The following is a 16,477-nucleotide window of genomic DNA, read 5'->3' on the forward strand; positions in this document are numbered from 1 at the left end:
ACCTGCACAGTTATCAGGTCTAAAAGTTGTTTATTAGCTTGAATATGCAAATGCTTTATAAAGGGCCGGTATTTAACTTGCATAATGATCAAACTACTTTGGCTATACAAGCACAAAGTGAAGGTGCAATTCTTAAATTTGAAAATGTTATTTGTTAGTAGAGTAAAATGTAATGATCAAAACTGGAGGGAAAAAGTTGGGAATGCCCCATATAGAGGCTTTGCAGTCACGTGGTTTTATCACGTGATTTTGTGTTATGCCGCCATCTTGGCGGTCAACTAGTCAGCTCGTTCCTACGTGTTTGTATGGATTGTCTGATTTCTGCGCTACGTTTTCACCGATTTCTTCCGAATTATGGCTGATTTGCTATCCAACGAAGTTAGGCATTTGGATGAAGACTCCAAGAATCGTCACAGAGAGAAGTTGAACCTTGTTGGCACAACGGATCCGTACCTTTTACCGAGAAGCATGCTAAATCGCCCGAGCATTTTGCAACAGCCGACCTGCCTGAACGCTCATATCCAGATATTTATAATTTACCTCGTCGATTTGTTTTGTAATGGCATTTCATAACTTGACATATTAAAAACTGAATAGAGTGAAATCATTCAGATACTGTACCTGTCTGTTCAAGTTGCTACCATTTTTATTATTTGTTTATTTTTGCATGATGCCACATCTGATTGGCTTGAAAACTTAACCAATAAATATAATTCAATATTTACATTGATAACGTTTTCAAGCATCATGAAAAAATAAACACAAAATAAAAACGGGGGGTGTGAACTGAAGAAATCATCCCATTCCCTGCCTTGCTGCTCTTGCTGCCTTTCTAAAAATGCACCCAGCATTTTCAACAATCATATTTGTATCATCCCATATTGTATTATTTCACATTTGTGAAACAAATCAGGGGTGAATAGTTTTGTTTACATACCTGATATGAAGTCCTCATTGCATATCCTTGTGTAAATCGTAGGTTTTCCCATCGTTCACGGACGAAATATCCGCGATCCATTTATCACGTTTTTTCATGTTCGCCGGAAATCTATAGAAGCTAAGATTTGGTTTATCGCCTCGTCTATTGCTACATCCAACAGCACAGCAGGTATCCGGCATTTTTAAGCTCAAATAGCAGCAGATATAACAAGAAAGCGTGTGTGAGTCGTTGACCGGCACTGAAAAGTTGACCGCCATGATGGCCGCCAAGCTAATGTGGGTAGCTTGATGACGTCAGCTGCAAAGCCTCTATTCTGGACTTTGGTTACTTGCAAAAAAGACAGAGCACATCCAAGTGTTGCCAATGAGGGGCGGGGCTACCAAAGTCATGTGTTTGTCTAGTCAATGACTTTTGTTTTATTGCTTTTTGCACCTGCCGGCGCTTTGAGCTATAAAGCAGTTTTCCCTTTGAGCCAACAGGAATAACTGATAAGTGGAATGTAAATACACAAACGATCTTTTATTACACCATGACACAGATTCCAAATATACACAAGTACCGACCACTCAGTTCAATGTACGATAGTTATTTACGTTTTCCTCCAAGCTTTCCTCTCCCCCAAAAAACTGAATCAAATATCCACTATTCAATCAGAAAGAGTGGACGCAATGGACCCAAACTCAATCGAAGCATAAAAAAAAAAAAAAATTAACACAACAGTAGTGACCGTTTTGAACATGCATAAGAACAACGATATTTAGGAACAAAATAATGAAGTGCAAATGTCTTTGGAAGTTAGAAATAAAGTGTGTTTTCCTTCAATAAGATATAAATAAGTTATAAAATAGAAGCTATCAAAATGGACAGCAGAGACAGACTTTTGAGCAAACAAAGGCAAGACCATTATTTTGAATTTCAAGTAGGCGATGTTTCGGAACCGCATCCGCGCACGCACGCACACACACACACATTTGTAGTCACTTTAAGGATCGAAGCCTTTCGTTTTGCTTAGACATAGACATATCATTGACTGTCCATTGTTAGCTCCAAAATGGCACCTGCTAAAAATCAGAGGTGACCACCGTGCAGGTACTGTTTGCTTCCTCCTCCGATGAAAACACGTTCATTGCGTTCCAACGATGCCCTCACATCCTGAAATGTCCAGGAAAGATGTCCCGCTTCTTATGGAATGCTAAACTTGTACCCTCTGCTGTGTTTCTTTTTGTAAACTAAGATGTCAAACGAACACTGACTGAGAAAGAAAGCAAGTCAACGCTATCCGTCCATCTGTTAAAAGTGCACGTTACATTTGATTGGTCATCTACGTGGAGCAATAGCAGACGGGGGACGGTCATCAGATGTTGCGGTTAAGGAGCGTGGCATTCACTTCTTTCTCTGGAAAACGTTGGCCAGCATGGCGCCCGACGTAGTCAGCTGACCCATCTTGCTCAGGAACTTGGTCTTGGCATCCTCGCCCACCAACGTGGATGCAATAGACACGGAGCTACAAATGACAAGCATCGTGAAGCTTTGCTTTGTCTCGTACTCGCGTTGACCTACTACAACAGCGGTTATAAATATGAAAGTCCTCCAGTCTCAATGTGTTTGCATGACCAGATGTTTTAAAATCAACGATTTCCCCTTTGGAATTAAAACAAGACAATACTTCCTCTTACCCTTGTGCATCTCCCATTCCTCTGTTTTCCACCTTGATCTCACACTCTTTGACCATGGAGCTCAGAATCACCTATGGAGGGAAATAAAAATGACACATAAACACGATGATGACGTTAAGAAGGTATTTGTATGTTAGCAGGTTCCTTAATAGGGCGACAGTCTGGAAACAAATTCCAAAGACTCAAGAGTCGGCTGATTGTTAGTCACCTTGGGAAAAATGCTCGCATGAAAAGAGCTCGCGTGAGACGCAAATAAAAGCTGGAGCAGTTTTCAAGCGCTTAGGGTGGAGTGGCACATGGTCACGACTTCACCGTCCGTGCGTGCGAGCGGTCTACTGACCTCGTGCTCTGGCGAGAGCTGCTCCATGTCGGCCCGGAGACACCTAAGGCCCGGCAGGAAGTGGTTGATCATCACCTCCTCGGATATGACTGTGCATGTTAGGTTAAGGATAAGCCATTTGCAAACAATACGGTAGCTTCAGACAATAGTCTAATATAGATGCCCATTGACCTTTAATATCTGTTGGGAAATGGTCAAAGTGGCCAGTCAAAATGTTCCTTTCCATTCATTTTGGACGACACCCCGGACTGGCCGTCGGCCAATCACAGATTAACACCCCATCAAAATGTCAAGTTACTTCCCAAAAATGTGGTTGGGCTATAAGTGCAAGATTCCAACAACAGCGCCAAACATTCCATGGCCATGACCACCTGTCTGAGCCAGTGACATGGTCAAAGCTCCTCTACTTTTGCAATGATGTGAATGTTCAATTTCAGAGGCTGCGGTGCTGATGAGAAGTGAGTGCGCTGTCGTGGGAGGTAAAGCCTCTGAGGTTAGCGCCATACGTTTGAACTAAGCCTGCACTGTGAAATGACAGCCTGACAATGAGCCACAGGAATGACCCTCCGACCGGTGGCGCTGCTGCCAACGTGGGGCTTCCGGGAGGGGGAGACACGGCAGACAAGAAGCACAGAGACGAGAAAAGAAGGAGGTGGGGGGAAATCGAAACGCTATTCTGGGGGAACAGAACCCGAGCTGATGTTCACTTGCTATTCTCTCACGCTCTTCCTCTTGCAGCCTCCTTCATGCTCTCCTTTGCTTAACCAACCTTGTAATTACATCTCGCTCCTAAAATAAAGGGGGGGTGGGGGAGTCCAAATGTATTTTCTCTCTTTTGCTTCCTGCCAAACGACAGAAGACCTCTGCCAAAACACACACATAACCGGGCCACAAGCAGAGGGCCACTCTTGATGCGTACCGTGAGGAATCAAGGGCGCTATCAGACCAGCGTGGCTAAATGTGAAATGACCCCCGACAAAGGATACAACAGCAGGAGAGGGCGCTGTAGGCCTCAAACAGCTGGGTGGCAATGTCAATCCTCTTGCTATCCACCGTTTGGCTGTTGTTAGCCTGCGCCAGTTTGTGCAGGTGCGGCAGTACGACTGGACCGAGGAGCACAAATGGAAAGTGAATACCATATATGGGATTTTCTTTTGCTCTCAACATTTGGCATACATTCGTCTCTGAAGCGAGGCTCGGCGTTGGGTCCGACGCGTCCGAACGTCCTGATGATCTCCATGTGCAAAGAGTGCTGATCTTGATACTGAGGGTCCTCCAGGAAGGATGCCAGCTGCATCTTGACACGCTCCAGCAGCTGAAACAAACACAAAACATGTGTTAGTACGTTGGTGCACAATTGAGGAGATCTTTTGGACTCTTTACCTCTTTCTGTGTCACCGTCTCCATGATGGTACCAAAGGCAGGAATTGTGGATATCCTCACAGAGCTAAATACAGCAGGAGAGCAACATAAAGAGGTGAGGTGACGATTCATAACCGCCATTGAAGGCACCGACACAAAAATTGTCTATAAAGTCCACTCCATGAGTGAGAGGCTGTGAAATATAACAATACTGTAATAATATAAGAAGGCCAGAAAGAAAGTGCTGATGCCAGCTGCGTAAACTAAACATTTAGACAAGTTCTGCTGATGGCTGCGTGTTAAATTTTTACAGGTTTTGAACATTTTTGCTGATCTGGTCGAGAAGTGTTTATGTGACTCGTCATAAAATGAAATGAAAACTGTAGGGCAGTGAAAGAACTTCTAACGACAGGTACGGCATCAAAAAAAGCATAAAACCGCATTTTGAGCTATGTTTGATATCTTTGCTTACTTTAGAATGCAATATATAACTAATCAGATTTAAAAAAAAAAAAAAACTAAATAGGGAAACAAATAAGGTAATTGTGTATTATGAATAGTATAAAAGTTGCATATTTGCTAGGAATATTTATTATAATGTGTGAAGAAAAATCATAATGCTATATCCACATGGCAGAGATAGGAAAAAAGAAGTGATAGATAAAATTATAATTGCTTGATTTGTTCTGATGAAGGTGTTCTGTTGTCGAGTGACTCACAATTCAGGCCCATTGCATAGAGTTATAAGGGCCGGGGCCGCCCGGCGATCAACTAATGCTTCACTCATGCCTCGGAGAATCAACTGCAAACCCGCCACAGAGATGAGAGAGGAGGAGGGAGGGAGAGGGAGACAGAGAGAGGGGGTAGGGGAGGTGATAACAGAAGGTAGCAGAGATAATAAAGGAAAAAAAAATGGGGGTGAATACCAGACACTAGCCGAGGGTTTGGTCAGGAGGAGGGCCTCAGCCTCAATGGATTGGGGTGAGAAGAGAAGAGAAGTCATGCATGCTGGGGTTGTGCAATTGAGAGCAGTGTGCAAAAAAACAAAACAAACAAGCCAGACCACTCATGGAAACTGACAAGACAATGAAAGACGTTATGCGATGCTCAGCCAAGAACCTATCCACGTGCAACTCTCAACAAACACTTCAGGGAAAGCCAACGACATCATTCTACTCATTCACTGCCAGCCCAAGTCAAACAATGGACTTCTATGGCATCGAATGAATTTAAAAACTGATTTAAGATTGATGTACGCTCTAGGTTGGCTGACTGCTGCAGTGTGATGGTTGTCAGGCGGCAAAGAGAAGGGGGGGGGAGAGACGCTGCGCAGTTAACCGTTGCTGTCGGTATTGTTGATCCACTTACATTTCAGGGTCGGAAGACAGTGTGATGAGAGCAGGAACCACTCTCTGAGCGACCAGCGTCTCATTCACCCCCTTCACCAGCAGCTGATCGGGTTGGACAGAGCCAGACGTGATGTCACAGAGGAGCGCGGTGCATTGGACAAGAGTGAGCGACACCGCCAATAGATAGGTAGAGAGAAAATAATAAATAATATAGTGAAATAACGGAAAGGAAAAAAAAAAAAGAGGTGAGGTAGAAACCAGGAGCAACAAATAGAAAGCAAGCTACGCTTTTCCAAACGAACACCCAACAGTCAATATGGCCAAAAATCTTAATCTGGGGGCTATGAGAACAGACTCCAGATCAGATTGAATCCAGTCCAAAATAAAGGACAATAACGTAATCTGATCCAGGATCTGTGGTTGACCGCCACATTACAACTGGTCGTTATGTGGACAATGGTGGAGAGCTACAACAAATGGGATGGTGACAGTGAGGCGTGCGTGTGAACAAAGAAGTGCTTCACAAAAAAGAAAAGAGGGGAACAAATTCAGCTGAGCACTCCTCCTTCCACAAGTTTGCATCAAGAGAGGCCTGGTTCCACTGTTAGGACCACAGCACATCCTCACCAAATGCACTACTTGAACGTGTGCCAACATCTCGTTGGGCAGGTAGATGTGATTCGTTAGGGTTTGGTTACATTGCTTCTGTCAGCACTTCACTGCCTGGAGCTTGGCAAAAATACAATTCAACTGCATGGAGGAGGAAAATGGCTAACAGGCAGCAACGTTTAAAAACAACTGCGGTATTGGATTTCATGAGTGACCTGAAGTCCTGAAACTGTGAAGAACACACGTCCAATTAAATTATATTTTCCAAAACTCTTCTGCTGACTTAAGCATTTTAGTGACATATTCAGATATTTATGCGGTGAGCTTTGAGACCAGTGAAATGCCTGATCAGAACTTGGAGGTGCTAAAAACAGTGGGATCCAGGCACTCTTCATCAGCAATCCGAGTTACATTTACAGTCTTTAGCATTGGAGCTAAACATGAAATAAAAGTGTTTCAACTGATGCTTTGGTTTGCTTTTTGTCTTTACCTCAAACATCCGCGCTGAGGTGCATCGGACCAATGCAGAGGTGTGTACTACTCCGTACCAAAGAACAGTGAGTAGTAACTCATGGTATACTGGATTAGCACTGAAAGAAAAAAAGATGAGACCCTTAAATTAATCTCCAACCTGTGTGTCTGTGTTTGTGTGTGTCTCACCCCAGCTCTACAAAAGAAGCTTTCAAGCTGTCAAGAGGTGCGTGGGACAAAGACAGGGTTGTCATAACATCCTCTAAGAAACCCACTAACAACTTTCGATCCTCCTCCTTTAGCGACAGAAGAAAAACAAATTAATGACTCATATCTAATACAAAGAGGGGCAAAAATGACAAGATGCGTAAACTGTTCACTCGATTTCCACCATGTCACATTTTGACAAAGGGGAAAAAGACTTTATGTTACCTGGTTATAACAGGTCAGTACTCCTGTGGCATAGATGGGGACGGTGGCTTTAGTAAGAATGCCATTTCCAGATAAAGCATCTATTGAGGGGGGAAAAACCCATACCAATCTAGGTCAATAACTATTTCACGCTCTCACAACAAAGAAAAAAATAATATGATCGCCTTGATTTGAATGTGTCAGCAATTGCATTGTTCAGCCACTCACCAACATTCTCTTCAGACAAACGAAGTATCTCTTGGAATTGAGGTTTGACCTGCAAAACATCAGTGCCACAAACAAAAGCAAGTCAGCAAATTGATTAGAAATTCTGACGAGATACACTAACATCCGGAAAGACATCAAAAGTGGTTAAAATGAACTGAAGAGTATCTAAAAAGAGCTCACCTTCGTGTTGGTAAAGATTTTGCCAAAGGTTCGACAGAACCTCCAAAAGAAGCGAGAGAACTCATGAACGCAGGTGGAAGAAGCAACGTTGATGCGACCCACAATCTCTATAATCTGAGGAAGCCTTCAAAGGTAGCAGGAAAAAAAAAAATCTGATGTCTGTGTACATTTAAAGTATTTATGAGTGAGTCTCACAGCTGGTTGACCACCCAAAGTAGGCTTTCCCATCCAGTGGTCCCTTCATGCTCCAGTTGGTGGTCGTAGAGAAGCAAGAGGGCGCTCAGCATCTCCCTGCTACCGATGATGGTGGCCACATCCTGAAGGGGAGAAGCCGGTCTCGGGAAGCGAGTCACTGCAAACACACGGCAAGAGGTAATGAACACACAGCTGTTTCATCCTGCCTTGCCAACGTACCTTCTATTGCAGGTATGTCGCCGTGGAGTTTGGCTCGGCTGGTGAACGGCGCATTTTGCAGCACCACAGCAAAAAGTGGAGGGATCAGACTCTGCAGTGCTGATAGGAACACATGCAGCTTGTACTCATCCAGGCCATGCTCCCCCTGCTACAAAAATGGGGATAATCAACTATCAGAGCAGGCGGAAAGAGTCCATGTTAATAAATAGTCCGAACGTTACCACGCACCATGAAGAGCTTCTCAATACGTGCCAAGAGAGAAGGGATGAGCGAAGTGTAAAGTGTTCCTAATTCCATTGTCCAGGCAGCAAATGCGGGGATGAAGACCTGGTGGACAGCACTGACTACCCGCTCTGAAGGATCGCTAAGTGACAGCACCATCAGCTCAAAACCCTGAAGAAAAAAAAAAAAGACACAAACCGGCAAAATTTTAAAAAGTAGAATTGTTAGTTTCGGTTACTTTGAGGGTGAAACTGCAAATATATACCTGGGAGTATTTGTCAACATCATCAATGTAACCCATGATAATCCCAAGACTCTTGACCACAGCTTCTCGGACCATGTCGGCCTTGTCCTCTGCAAGCATTTGCTGCAACATGGACAACACGAGCGAACTTCGGATCTCCTTCTGTGGGGACAAAATCAAAACAAGACATTTTCATTCATGCATCATTTTTTTATTATTAGCGTTATTATGAATAAAAAAACAAAACAAAACAATAGAAATGGTAATTTACAGGAAAATATGGTGCTAAGGCTCCACAAGACTCCGCCACAAGAAGTCTTCTCTCTGGATATTTGTGGTTAATCTGGAAAAAGGAGGACGTAAGAATGTAAAATGCAGCTGCCGTAGAATGGAAACAAAGTTGATGATCATCAACTGCATTTGAATTCCGGAAGAAGCCGTCAACCTCCCCATCCCGCAAAAACCGTGTGAAGGGTACCTGCTCCCAGCATTGAGGAAGAAGCTCTGCCTCAACACGTGTAGGACCCACATGCCTCGCAAAGGCAACACATCCCGTCAGGATCATTTGTCTGTTAACAAACAAAAAGAAGCAATCATAGAATCAATTCAAATTTTACGAGAGCAATCTACACCTTCAGTGTTCTCACCTCTGTTCATCATCTGGTCTCTTGATTAAGTTAAAAAGGATGTGGAGAAGCTGGTCTCTTTCTTTGGACTCTGGGTGAAGGCAGGCGGTACATAGGATGAGAGGAATCAGCTCCTGAAGCATAAAAATGGAGAAGGGAAGCCAGCTTGTCAATCATTTGGGCGAAGGAGAACAAACAGTCAGAAGGCAGAAAGAAAGGAGAGAAAGCAGGCAACTGGGGAGGGGGGGGGGAATAACACAAGTACGAGAAAACTGGGAAAATGTGAACCTCAAATACCTTACTGGCATTAGACCGACGAATTTGTTTTGGTAGTGACTCTTACTCTTATTGTAAAACTCAGCCGTCTATAGGAAGACAACGATGGCAACACCCTAGTTCGCTTGCTTTATAAAAAAAAGAATCTGCCCTTTTAAAGAGTTCAGAGAGAGTTCACGGACGTTCCGGGCAGAGTAAAGATCTGGATTTGATGTGAGGCTCCCAAAGTGTGGTCAGCCTGACATTCCCGCCACACACACGCACTGAGTCAAATTAGAGAGTGCATACTGAGTTATAAATGTGTTGTTTGTTTCCAGGAGCGTATGATATTTTTCCTGCCCCGGTGCTGGAACAGTGCACAAAACCCCAACACCCTTCTGGATTAATGGAGAGAATATGGTTAAATAAAGATAGGCTGTAATGAGTCACACTGGCCCAACCCAAAATAGTCGTTTTTTTAAGTGTTTAGTTCAAGTGACACGCACACACCAATAAAAAATAGAAATGAGTAGCAAATTCAATTATCTTTAGGTCCAGACAAGGGTTTTATTGGGACGATAGTTACAGGTTAGAAAAGATTCAAAGGGGGGGGGGAAAAACATTTTGCTTAATAATTTACCATGACTGATAAGTGTAGCCAGGTGGCAGGCAGTGTTTCAAAATATCATTCCTCCATTTGAAACGCCTTTCGTTCTTAAGTGTCACAATCGAACAAATGAAGGTGTGTCTCCTCGTTTGTAGTGGGAGGATATTCAAGCAGCAACTGGTGTGTGTGTGTGTGTGTCACGGCTAATGAGTCTAACGAACTGAGGACAAAGTCCGCATCACAAAACAGACCCCTCAGTGTTCGAATGGGGGTGTTTTTGTCATTCTTGCACTTTGTTCTGTTTTTCTTGATTTCACAAAGAGATTAAATTCTTTCCAACTGTTGGTGGTTGACTAAAACAACATCACCGTAGCGATGTATGCAAAGCAGGCCAAGTGTCAAGACGTTGCTCCTATCAGGTTTCAACGCTAGGTGCGCGATTAATGTTCACAATAAGGACAAAGAACTGTTTATAGTACAAGTTAAAATGGAGCAATTAAAGTGGAACTTTTTAGTAGAACTTTAAAGAAAGAAAAAGAAAAAAAAAGCATGTTTGGGGTTGTGCGAAAACCCATGCAGATGAGCGTGTTGAGGGACTCACCTGACAAAGATGTGCAACCATTCTCTAGTGGAGATGCATGCACCAGAGTGAGAGAATGAGTGAGACGAAAAGAGAAGAAAAATAAAGCCAGTGAAGGCAAACAGAGTGAAAACATGAGTGGCGGACAAGAGGCAGGATGATAGTCGCCGAATAAGGACACCTGCATGATAAACGCTCAATAGATGGACACACGTCAATCAGCAAAGAGTGAGCACATTTTAGTTGGGTATCCACCAATAAACAAAAAGATAGTATTATAATATTCTAATTTATTAAGATGCACCTATTGGGTTGTGAAAAATGCCATTTGCTAAAAATAAACAATCTGGCACTCAACGGGCTGACTTTTAATTCAGCGTTAAGTCTTAACATGAATCCTATTCATTGCAGTGTGCCTATCTATTAAATGTAAAGTAAAACAAGCATGGTGTTGTGATGATTCAAAAGAAAGGTGAACAAAACCAAGCAAGCGGACAAGGCTTTACCTCTCTTTTAGCGAGGAGGACATTTGGGACGATATGAGGAAGGCAGCGGCCCAGCATTAACATCACACTCTCCTCGCTATCCGCTATACGGGACACCTGAAGATGACAGCAATGTTACACTTGGTGTGATGATTGCTTAGAATGTCGGCATCAAAATGTGTGTATTAACCTCTGCCCCAAGGCGGCTGTCTGAGCACATTCGGCAGAAGGATAGCAGGGCTTGCTGGAATGCCGGGGATAATTTCCTGGGTTAGACACAAAGAAGAAAAGCTCAAAAACGCTTACTGATGCGTTCAAAACACATCATAGAGGATTGCGTTCAAACAGTTGCCTGGGCTAAATGTAAAGCTCTCACGCCATCTAGTGGCAGCTGCTATCTTAACCACTCACCTGTTTGGCTGATCAAAATGTTCAGGTGTCCGACTTTTAATCTTATTGTGTGATTGCGGTGTGTTCTGCGTCGAGGGAGGCTCACTCTGAGGCTGTGAAACCCGCCGGATATCCAGGTACTGTCCGTTATCTGCACAAGGCTGAGGACAGGACATACATCTGCTTAGGTGCAATGTGCCACCATAAAACATGGTGACACCCCAAAAGGCTTCAGTGGCGTAAATTCAGTGTGGGAAATGTACAATGACTTTACCACAGAGGGTGGGTCAGCGGAGGAAGTGATGGCGGCGGTGCAAGAGGATGCGGGATTAGATGTATTCTGGGAGCTTCGGTCAAGAGGAGGGGAGGAGACCGTCTGCTTCAATGTTTGAAGCTCACTGTGGGGAAAAAAGGAGACTATGGATGGTCGTAAAACATTCTTTTCAAACGCAGTGAAGCAAACTGGGTGCAGGCTCCAAAAAATAGGCAGAAAGGTCATATCGTTGAAATATACACAGACAGACAAACCTCTGAAGTTTTTTCATCTGCTCAGCTAGACTCTCCTTCTCACTGTTGAGTAGACTGATTTGGTACTCCAACTCTTGGACGACCTCTGCCTGTTGCTGTATGAAAGGAATAAAAATCATATATTTTGAGAATGTCATTTTAAGAGCAAGATCACATTTTTAGAAGGTGCAGGCTTTTTTTTATTTTTATTTTTTACCTCATGCCGCTAGAGGAAATATGATTAAGCAAACCTGCTGCGAAAGGTCAGGCTTCCTCGGGGGATCTTGAGCCGTACAGTGTCCAGTGATATCGGCAAAATCGTCTCCTACCGCTACGTCAACCATTTCCTTTGTTGGGGGAAGAGAGGAACCACAGTTTCTGTAGAGCTGCAATAGATCAGGAGGCTTTGGAATGTTGAGGCCAACGTCATCCCACAGCTCAAAATCCTAAAATAAAAAAAAAAAGGCATGGAGCATTCATATTTCATATTCCGCTTGGTCATTTGCTTTTCCTATTGCATTATATCCTCATTAGAGGTGAGCTGGAGTCTATCCTAGCTGATGGGCGAGAGGCGAGGCACACCCTGGGCTGGTTGCCAGTGGAAAATAAAAATATAACACTCAAAACATAAGTCTCATTAGATTGCCGTACATGGTTAAAGCTGGGGAATATTAATAGCATTTTCCATTTGAATAAAAAAAACTTTCTGCTGCAAGAAAAAGCTTTACCTGATCATCATTTTCATCTGAGAAGGTGATCGATGAGAGTTTGTACTCATTTTTCAACAGATATTCATTCACAAGGAAGTTTAAGGCTCTTTTCTCCAGTGGGCGTAGTGGCTCCTGAGGAAGAAAGCAAAGAAGCTAGCAAATGGGATTTGAAGGGAAAAAAAAAAGTAAAATCTCTTTTTTTTTTTTTAACATTTAAACCTTTCCAACAGTTAAAGATCTCCCACCTGAATTTCAGGGCTTGATTTGAAGTTCTTTCTCTCCTGAGAGGGCACGTCGTTCTCTGAACACGGAAGAAAAAAAAAAAAAAAGGGGATGAGTTCAGTTGGATGCTCAACATTGTTCGGGAATTCTCTTTAGACGAAAAGAAGCAAACGTGACAAAGGACTCGGGTGGAGAAGAAGTTTAAAGAGCGCCACACCTGCTGCCTGAGTCAAGTTGGCGCGCAGAGCCTGAATGGTCTCCTTTGCTTTCCGTAGCTCAAACTCCAGCACTGGACAGAGAGTGACAGCACGCACGCACGCACACACGCACACACACACACGCGCGCGCGTTCACGGACGCATACCCAGGAGGTGCATCCAAACAAAGACAAGGAAACACACGAATAAAACAAAGATGGGAGTGAAAAACACTGCAAATATATTAAAAGTCAAAAAAAATAAAAACACAAGAGGGTGCATGCAAATCATGGATCTGAAGAACACATGCAGCAGAGGCTCATGAAATAAAGCAAACAAAAATGGATGTCGATACTAATTGTCAATTTTTTTTATGATAAAAAAAAAACAGTGCTCCTCATATTTAGAAAAAGCTGTCGGACAAAGGATTTCACAGGCAAAATACTATGATCCAATTTGACTACACTATCCCTAAAAGGTTAGAGGTCACCCATGTTTATTTATGTAAACACACCATTTAAAAGTTAAATAATCCCCAAACTCTTATATATGCATCTTTCTATGTATACACTAATGCTTTATTAAAAAGAACACAATGACAACCAGCAGAAGAAAAATAAAATCACACAAAAATATGACTATGATGAGAGAAAAATAAAACAAAGAAATTGAAGGTAGGTTATATTTATATGAAAAAAAGAAAGAAACCACACAGTAAAGTTGAACAGATGGAGTGGAAAAAAATCATTGCATTGTTGTGCACTGATCAATGATGCTAAAGCATCTGTTATATGATTTTTCATTTATTTATCTAATCAAAAAAGATCATGTCGAGTCATCACACGTGTGAGACATTAAAATGACAGTACCACCATCATGAAGACCCATGCTTGCAGCTCATGAGTGCACAAAATGCAATCCAAATAAAACTCAATCTTGAGGAAAGAAAGAGGGGCGAAGAATGAAACAAATAGCTAGTCTGGATGGAGTGACTTGTCCAGTATTGCCAACTGGGGTTTGATCAACGTCAGGAGAAGCCCGAGTCAGACAGCTGTGGGCCGGCAAATTTTTGCAAGGTAGAAGAGGAAGGTGGTGCTGCTACACATTTGGGGAACGGAACCAATGACCCTCAAAAATAAACATGGAGAACAATTGCATGGCTGTACCTTTCCAGCTGCATTAATATTGAGGGTTTATTTGCAAACCAAAGACAGATTGACTCATCGTACTGCATTCACACCTCTCCAAGCTGCTTACCATGTAACAAGTGGCCTTTAAAGGTGCTTACGAATCACACTCAGCTGTTACTTTCTAACCTCGTGAGTCTGCTGTGTCACAAATGAGCCACGTGCAAGTTGTGTGAAGCTCCTGTACCAAAAATACCACCTTAACTCTTTAAAATGAGAAAGTACACGTCCATTGATGCTTCAACAAGCAGTGAATGCAATTAATTCAGACCTGACCACATTGACCAGTTTGATGTCTTCAGTGGTAAGCCGAGGGACATTCGTAAAAGTACAAGATATGTAAAACAAGATCACGATTTACATCAGCTCTGCAGCCACTGATGCAGCTGTTTTCATTCCATCCATCCATCCATCCATCCATCACATCACTCAAGCTCTGTGTTGTGACAGCACAGGTTCATCTTACCCGCCACCCGTTCGTCTGATTCCCGATTGCCATCATCCGAGTATCGGGCAAAGTCCAGGGAGTCTAAGGTGCTGATGCTACCTGCTCGATCTATATATCCAAAGACAAACACAGACAATCATTATTCAAATATATTCCATCCAATGTTATTGAAACTAAATAAATAATTTAGCAACCTAGAACAGAAAAGAAATGTAGCATGCAAGTGTATTCAAAGCGTGTGAACACATTCCACTGGTTGCCACAACTGTAACAGTCAATCCTGTCAAACAAGCACGAGGGCCGAGATCATTCCACTAATCACATGATCTCCCGAATGCCGGATTATGAAGGCATCATTTGGAAACAAAACTTTGCATGGCTTACCTATTTCACAACAAGAGAGCCTTTATGTCATGTTTGTGAAGAAAGCATCATAAAACATGCAACACAGTATAACGTACAGCATATACTGACATAAAAGTATGAAAGGGCAGAACTGCAAGACACTTGTTCAAGTCCTGCAGCTGTACAATGGCATTTTGTTCACAAGTCTTGACCTCTGACCTCAGATTGTCTTCAAGTAAAATGTGCATTTATTTATAGAGATTGAAGAGGCGTATAATGAATGTCACGGTTGATCATTTGGTGCAGCGTTTATTACATAGCAGTGTGTGCTAGGTTTCAGGTGCAGGAAGCTGATATCTTACGCCAGACTGCTTCCAAGAGCTAAATGCTAGCTTGTGTTGTGCTTTAGAAAAGATCAACACCCAAGAGGTTTTACTACTTACTCAAAGGTCCACCAGGTCCAGTTCCCTGATCTTTGGCAGGTGGAGTGCCGCTCTGCCGCTCGAAGTTACCGGGGTTGGAGAAATAATCCCTCAACCTAGGGAGCTCCCTTCCTGCCTCCAACAGCTCTGTGTGCAACTCCAGGGCCGTAAGGATGTACTGATCACGCAGTAGCTGAGCCGCGATGACATCCACCGACACTCGCGATTCGGCGCTGACAGCCATAGCGGCAGTGGCCGCGGGAGAGACAGAGATGCCCTCCCCGTTTGGGCTCGTTCGGTGGCTGGACAGGAGCAGAGTCGGAGGCACGGCGTCCGCGGACGGGGAGAAGGGAATACCCGGCGGCGGCGGCCCCGGTGCCCCGTCACTCGGGCTACGCTCTGTGTCAACTGTTTCGTTGGGTCGACGTTCACTCTCCTCTTCCGAATCACTGAGATTAAACGGGTTCACCGACGCCATGTTTGCAAGAGATCGATCTTTTTAGCCACCTAAAGCTAGGCTAATCAGATCTGCTTCCTGAATGGGATGTCAAGTAGTGTTGGCTCGTGAGTGAACGATTTGTTCAAAGGAACGACTCCTTTCAGTGAACGAATCACTTCCTACAGTGATTCGTTCTTTTTTCAGTTCATATGAATTTCATTGAACGATTCGTTTGAACGAATCTTTTGAGTGAACTGATTCTAACCATTCAGTTCACCTAAAAGAACTGGAATGCACATCACGAATGTCAAGCTCGCTGGAATACGATTCTCGCGTTAACAGTGATTGCCAGGCTACCACACGTCACGTGACATTTGTTGACCGTTTCCAACAGAAACATATTTAAGGATTAAATTAAAAAAATAGTTAAATCACAATATGACTCCTGAAATGACTGACGAACAAAATAGGACTATTGCCTGAGATTTTTTTTTTTAATGGCAACCACGCCCATTAAACTTAATGGGGGCAGCGCGCTGTTGCTGAGATCGGCTAAGCAACGTGCCTACTTAGCGGCCACCTTAGTAAGGGCAAAGTTCCCATCAAAGGCA

The 16,477-nt window shown here is 43.3% G+C and overlaps 1 protein-coding gene across 7 annotated transcripts; it reads right to left on the minus strand.

Moving 5' to 3' along the window:
* Positions 1 to 1,438: 1,438 nt before the first annotated feature.
* On the minus strand, positions 1,439 to 15,998 carry relch (RAB11 binding and LisH domain, coiled-coil and HEAT repeat containing). 7 transcript variants are annotated; one of them, XM_037279741.1, is made up of 31 exons: positions 15,449 to 15,905; positions 14,679 to 14,768; positions 13,046 to 13,117; positions 12,852 to 12,907; positions 12,625 to 12,738; positions 12,148 to 12,342; positions 11,918 to 12,012; positions 11,664 to 11,787; positions 11,411 to 11,550; positions 11,190 to 11,265; positions 11,021 to 11,116; positions 10,536 to 10,559; positions 9,094 to 9,206; positions 8,925 to 9,015; positions 8,718 to 8,789; positions 8,468 to 8,608; positions 8,209 to 8,373; positions 7,981 to 8,128; positions 7,762 to 7,918; positions 7,567 to 7,690; positions 7,387 to 7,435; positions 7,180 to 7,259; positions 6,937 to 7,043; positions 6,767 to 6,866; positions 5,687 to 5,769; positions 4,340 to 4,403; positions 4,133 to 4,271; positions 3,943 to 4,059; positions 2,957 to 3,045; positions 2,617 to 2,687; positions 1,439 to 2,444 (listed from the first exon to the last, which is right to left on the minus strand). In XM_037279741.1, exons 1-31 carry the CDS (start codon positions 15,903 to 15,905, stop codon positions 2,324 to 2,326), a joined length of 3,570 nt encoding a protein of 1,189 aa, XP_037135636.1. In that variant the 3' UTR covers positions 1,439 to 2,323. The 7 variants fall into 7 exon arrangements, with proteins under 7 accessions (XP_037135636.1, XP_037135642.1, XP_037135638.1 ...); XM_037279743.1 differs by having other exon boundaries at positions 2,185 to 2,444; positions 7,981 to 8,125; positions 15,449 to 15,998; XM_037279742.1 differs by lacking the exon at positions 5,687 to 5,769 and adding an exon at positions 5,038 to 5,120 and having other exon boundaries at positions 2,185 to 2,444; positions 15,449 to 15,998.
* Positions 15,999 to 16,477: the final 479 nt, after the last annotated feature.

This window comes from Syngnathus acus, chromosome 20 (genome assembly GCF_901709675.1).
Source record: "Syngnathus acus chromosome 20, fSynAcu1.2, whole genome shotgun sequence".
Classification (NCBI taxonomy): domain Eukaryota; kingdom Metazoa; phylum Chordata; class Actinopteri; order Syngnathiformes; family Syngnathidae; genus Syngnathus; species Syngnathus acus.